This window comes from Bos javanicus, chromosome 10, assembly GCF_032452875.1.
Source record: "Bos javanicus breed banteng chromosome 10, ARS-OSU_banteng_1.0, whole genome shotgun sequence".
Lineage (NCBI taxonomy): Eukaryota > Metazoa > Chordata > Mammalia > Artiodactyla > Bovidae > Bos > Bos javanicus.
In genome coordinates, this window is record NC_083877.1 from 26,171,019 (window position 1) to 26,177,497 (window position 6,479).

Sequence of the window (6,479 nt, forward strand, 5' to 3'; positions counted from 1 at the left end):
TCTTTATGTCTGTGAGTCTGTTTCTGATTCATGTGTGCGTGCTCAATTGCTTCAGTTGTTTTGGGCTCTTTGTGACCCTAAGGACTGTAACTCACCAGGCTCCTCTGTCCATGGGATTCTCCAGGTAAGAAAAGGGAGTGGGTTACCATGCCCTCCTCCAGGGGATCTTCCTGACCCAGAGATCGAACCCTTGTCCCTTACATCTCCTGCATTGGCAGATGGGTTCCTTACCACTGTTGCCACCTGTGAAGCCCATTTCTGTTTCATAGATAGGTTCTTTTGTGTCATACACATTAAATTTATTTTTAAATGTTGCAATAAAATACTGTTTATCTTGATTATTGGGCTTTTAACAGTTTGTACCTGCAGAGTGAGTACTTCATTCATCTCACACTCATCCTAGACTTTATCCTAAATGTAGAGGGAGTAGGGGTCATCTCTTAAGGTCTTCTATAAGGATGATGTGTATAGCTCAAGCTGTACCTGCTCTTATTCAACAGCTGCCTCTGTGCCTTGAAAGAAAAAGAAAAGGAGATCAGAAGAAGCCTAATCGGTCAGAAACCGTTTCCCTTAAAGGCTAGAAAGAAATGGATAAAGATTTCCCAGGGAAGGATCAAGACTCTCAGGGTTCAGTCTATTTCCTCTTTGTGTCCCCAGAAGGAACAGAGATTACTTTGACTCAGACTAATCATTCTTTCCCCTTTTAGTTCTTAGAACTGGACTGTTTGTTTAGTTCCTCCTCATTTGCTATGGACAGTAGGGGTCATCTCTTAAGGTCTTCTATAAGGATGATGTGTATAGCTCAAGCTGTACCTGCTCTTATTCAACAGCTGCCTCTGTGCCTTGAAAGAAAAAGAAAAGGAGATCAGAAGAAGCCTAATCGGTCAGAAACCGTTTCCCTTAAAGGCTAGAAAGAAATGGATAAAGATTTCCCAGGGAAGGATCAAGACTCTCAGGGTTCAGTCTATTTCCTCTTTGTGTCCCCAGAAGGAACAGAGATTACTTTGACTCAGACTAATCATTCTTTCCCCTTTTAGTTCTTAGAACTGGACTGTTTGTTTAGTTCCTCCTCATTTGCTATGGACAGAGGGTCTTTAGAATGAGAGGGCAAAGGAAGAGAAGGAAGGGAAATAGAGACTCCTAATTCTGGGGATTTGATTAAGTTCTGTTCTTCTATATCAGTTTCCTCATCTGTAAAGTGAAGAGATAAAACTAGATAATCTTTAAGCATCTTTCCAGGTCTATTCAGAGAAGGCAATGGCAACCCACTCCAGTACTCTTGCCTGGAAAATCCCATGAACAGAGGAGCCTGGTGGGCTGCAGTCCTTGGGGTCGCAAAGAGTCAGACACGACTGAGCAACTTCACTCTCACTTTTCATGTTCATGCATTGGAGAGGGAAATGGCAACCCACTCCAGTGTTCTTGCCTGGAGAATCCCAGGGATGGGAGAGCCTGGTGGGCTGCCGTCTATGGGGTCGCACCAAGTCGGACACGACTGAAGCGACTTAGCAGCAGCAGCAGCCGCCGCCAGGTCTATGACTCCACAATTCTATTTCTTAGGGAATCTAGAATCTTTTTGGAGTTGTCAGAGATAGGGAGTAGTAAGAAAAAAAGGGGTAATAGGCAAGTAAGGGCCAGGTTATGGGGTCACTAAATCTGAGCTATGACAGTTTAATCCTGTGAGAGCCAGACACTCATACACTGAGCTAAAGCAGACACAGGCAATACATAAGCTTTAGAGGGCCTGGTCTGTTCTTATCTTTTCAGTTGAGAGACTTCAAACAATTCAATTATTTATTTGTACGTAATTCAAGGTCAGATCAACCTATGCTATTTGGTAACTCTGTCATTGGTAAACATCAAGTTCTAACAGACTGGTGACATTTATGGAGGACAGGGAGTGACAATCATTTGTAAAGAACACTTGGCAACCTTGTAAGTAGAGGCTTACCTCTCTGGGGTAGCTCTTTTGCAGCTGAGTTCCATTACTCATTTCTCTGTGAGTAATGAATCCCATGGTCCTTGTCTTTATGAAAGTGTGGGTGTCACCAGGGAAGCAAAGCCCCCAGTGTCGGAACAGATGATGAGAAGGAATAGCTGACCCCTATCGTGTGACAGGTTGGGTCCTGGTAGCAGAATCATTTCCTGAGAAAATGTAGCTGAAATGGGGTTTTGCTTTTTGTTTTTTTGAACCGCTTTAGGCCTATGTTTCTATGTTCTGATTTCTGATTCCTTTTTCTCTCTCTCTCCCTCGGCTTAATTGTCCTTTCTTTCCTTCTTAGTACTTTTCCTTCCCTTCCTCCCCTAACCTCTTTCTTTCTATTTAAAAACAAAATCTTGCAGATAAATGCATTCCCATTAAAGTAAGTAACTAAGACTGTAAAATGGAATCTATCCTAGGAGTATTTTCATTTTCCAAGAATCAAATCCCACAAATGAATTGTGACATTTTAGACATTTGTAGTTTGAAAGGAGTCAGGGGCATAGTTTTTTAAAATGGGTACCAGCAACCCCAATCAAACCCAGGTGGCTGTGAATTCTTCCCTTGTAAAATGTTTTAGAAAAACTGGGCGTTTCTGTACTGCTCTTCTTGTTTACTTTTCTCCTTGTTGTCTCCTGTTTTCCGATTAGCCCCTCACTATTGATGTGATGGTAGAGGATATTTAGGAAGCAGTTCAAATTCTTCTTCCCTCCTCCCTTCAACCTGTACCAAGTCTGTGCTCAAGGCACACACATGAAAACATCCACTGAATTCTTAATAATCTATCAATAATTAATCGACCTGATTACTAAGGCTCATGTGTTTTTGGTACTGGGTCTTTGCTCTAATTTCACGCACAGGACAGAATAGGGTGTACTCACAGGAGGGCGGGTCACACTGATTTGACTGGAACAGGTCTGTATACCAAAATAATGGGTGATCATCCTTGAGAGGCAGGTTGGGATCAGATCAAATAGAATTTTGACCAAGTGGACTCAGAAGATTAGATTACCTTGTAGAGACAATGAGAAATATCTCAATGTTCTTGAAATAGTGTCACTGCAAGTGTGTTTTTAGAAAAGTAGCATATTGAAGGAATTGGAGAGGCAAGGACTAGTGATTAGGAGGTAATACAGTAGATACAAGTATAAGGGAAGGAGGCTTTTAGAGGTGGGAGAGAAAAAAAGAGGGAAAAAATGGAGATGGTCATTCTAGAGCAAGAGAAAGAATTTTTATTACCCCAAATAACCATTCCTTCTGGGATTCTTATTGTGAATTTTCCAGCACTGACCTCAAGTAAAGGACTTTCTACAATAGTCAAACCATGTTATGTTGTTGGCAAACCTTATGAGAAACTAGGACATATATAGTTCATTCGTCCTGTAGAGAATGAAAAGAAACAGAGGCTATTTTCCAGGCTCAAGAAATTTCCAGCTTTAATAAAAAGGAGAAAAACTGTACCAACTAACTTCAAAAATTAAAAAAAAATAATGTATTAAATCAAGCACAATATTATCTATTCTGTAGGGTTTCAAAAACAACAGCAAAAATTACTCTGGGTTGAAGTAGAAATAAACAAGGAAGATTTCACAAGAGAAGAAGCAATGATACTGCCCAAGGGCACTGGGATTCTGACAGCCAAGTGGACACTGCATTCAGTTCTCCGAGCATCACTGGTTCCACTTTGTCTCCTCCTTCTATCTCAGACAATTCTGCCTTCTCCTTCTTGCACCTCCTTCCGTTGTTAGACCCAGTAAGAGAAACTCCCAGGAAATGAATACAATTTCACTTCTTGCCTTGCAACAAGCTGGAATCTTTCTCCACACAATCAACTTGCCAAATGAACTGGTAAAGACAGAAATTCCATGACTGATAATCAGTGGGAAAAGAAATGAGAGATGGGAAAATATCATGGTGGTTTTTTCACGTGGCTGCCATGTGCCAGGTACTGTGTGAGGCTGGAGGATTCACAGCAATAGTGAGGAATATGTTAGGTGAGATTATTGGGACCCCCTGCAGAGATTACAGACTTTACCAGTGAGATTATAGATGAGGTGAAAAGAAAGAGAAATGACTACTTGGTTCTGAGTACTTTAGACATATTATCTTATATAATTCTCATATTTTCTTTTTTTCGCAAGAGGAAACTGAAGTTAATTACATGAGGTGGAATAAATTGCTTATTAGTGGATAAACAGGGGTTTGAAGTTGGATCTTCAGATTACACAGCTGATTGTCTTTCTCCTATCTTATTCTTTCATTAATAGGTGTAGATGTCTTAGCTTATGTGTAGGAGTCAACCCTGGGAATGTCATAAAGAAAAGAGAGCTACTCGTTTAATATTTTCTTCATTTTTATCTTTTAGTTTTTACTGCAGAAGAGTTTGCCCTAGATCTGAGATGGAGATCTTCTTTCTGCTGCTACTTGGCCTGGGGGTGATTTTTGCAGGAGTTTCAGAAAGTATAATGGAGATAATTAAAGAAGAATTTTTAGAGAAAGAGATGAAATATGACATGGCAAAAAGTTACCAGGAAAAACACACCATTGAGGTATTAATAAATTTGACTGTGTCATATAAAAATACCAGCCTCAGCATGTCCAAAGATGTGTCTTCCTCATTATTGACCTTTAGAAGATTACATTATAGCTTGCCCCCCAAATGCAATCCAGGTAATAACAAACATTACTGCAATGACATGACAGTCTGGAGAAAAGTTTCAGAAGCTAACGGGTCATTCAAGTTGAGCAATAACTTCATCCATGGCTCTGTGGAAGTGGTCGATGGGGTACCCAAAGCCCCCAGCTGCAAGTGTGGACAGACTTCAGGCATAAGCTGCTCTGAGACTCCAGAACTGAGGACCACTACATGCCAGTTCACTGTGGGCAAACAGTCCCCCAGTTGCCAACACCATGGTGTTACTTCATTAAAGAAAATTTTGGTGGTGCTGACAAGTCATTCTCTGATGAGCTGGTTAGTTAGTGTCTCTAACTTGTAAATCCCACAGAACTTTTCATTATTGGTTGTTGCTTTCTACTATCCACATCTATCCTTTCAGCACTATAGGAAACTCTTAATTATTTGTACCAACTGGAGAAATGAAACAAATCCACAATTGTAGATAATTCAATTGAAATGTATAACTGATGCTGGAGTGTAGATGCATTCTCTCTTTCTGCCTCCCATATACACATATGCATGTACAAACTTTCTCTGAACCAAACTGAATTCCATCCTAGCTCAGCTATAAAGCCAAGAAGTAGAGTTTACCCAACTTGACAAAATTAAGGAGAGAAGGCTCCAAACCAGTACAGAGTATTGAAAGTTAACTGTACTGCCACTGAGATGATTCAGAGAAATAGTGAATGACAGGGGGATATTATTATCATTGCTTCTCTTCAAAGAAAATGTACGTTTATGCATGCACACGAGTGTGAGTGCCACCTATGTAGCCATGGGATCTGCATGTGCTCTAGAAGATGCCAAAAGAAGAGATCCTTTGGTTTAGCTGTTGCCTTCAGTCAACGGCTACAGCCCTATCCAATCTCCATTCCTCCATCTTTTCCCCTTTCTATTTCACAAGTTGCTACAGAGAGAAAAAATAAAGCTCCTATTGTAATTTTTACTCAAGCATAGTTTGATTTCCAGGGGCCCTGGGAGAGGAATGTCAAGCTATGGAGGGATAAAGGAGGTAGAAAGAAGGGAAATAGCAAGTCTATGCCAAGTCTATTTGTAAATCTTCATGGTCCAACACTCTACATAAAATTGGACGGTTATCTTGTTCACAAATGTGTGTGTATGTGTTCTCAATTCCTCATCATACATCCTCCCTCTATGGTGAGACCCTTTTTTAATGTCCTAATTTTATTTTAAGGCAAGGAATAGTGACTTTATTCAGAAAGCTGGCAGACTGGGAAGACAGCACACTGGTATACCCAAAAAACCATTTTCAATGTCCTAATTTTAAGTAAATGCATGTAAATAGAATGTTGTACATCACTCTCTCTATACATTTTCCTAATGTTTTTCATATCTGGTGCAGAATTCTCATTATACTGAAACTGCAAAACTCTGACAATCAACCAATATGCAACATTAGGACAGATGTTTTTATATCTTTTAGCTAATTTTCCTTGTCAGTATGATAGCTGCTTAAATAAACAATCACTATGGTCTTGGCCAAATATTGATAGTTATGTTATCAGCAATTATTTTTCACTTGGCAGCTGGAGAAGAAACTTATAGAAGTGCCTGGAGTTTGAGATCCTTTTCTCTGTGGGAGGAGATTGCAAGCCCTGGAAGGGAGCCATATCACTGGGTTCCATTCTAGGGCTAGTTCCATGTAGCCAGGCTGGTGCCACCACCCACTCACCAAACATGAGATGGGCTCTGTCCGCAGTGGAGCAGTCTAGTATGTCTCCTCTTGGCTCAAACTTGATTCAAATTTGAGTAATTCTTTCCTACTATAGAGTTCAGCTCTGGGTGGTGGGCATACTAGCC

At 40.4% G+C, this 6,479-nt stretch overlaps 1 protein-coding gene across 2 annotated transcripts; it reads left to right on the plus strand.

The window, feature by feature from the left end:
- Positions 1-770: 770 nt before the first annotated feature.
- RNASE11 (ribonuclease A family member 11 (inactive)) lies at positions 771-5,604 on the plus strand. 2 transcript variants are annotated; one of them, XM_061430620.1, is made up of 2 exons: positions 771-1,935; positions 4,347-5,604. In XM_061430620.1, exon 2 carries the CDS (start codon positions 4,381-4,383, stop codon positions 4,975-4,977), a length of 597 nt encoding a protein of 198 aa, XP_061286604.1. In that variant the 5' UTR covers positions 771-1,935; positions 4,347-4,380; the 3' UTR covers positions 4,978-5,604. The 2 variants fall into 2 exon arrangements, with proteins under 2 accessions (XP_061286604.1, XP_061286603.1); XM_061430619.1 differs by lacking the exon at positions 771-1,935 and adding an exon at positions 1,944-3,829.
- Positions 5,605-6,479: the final 875 nt, after the last annotated feature.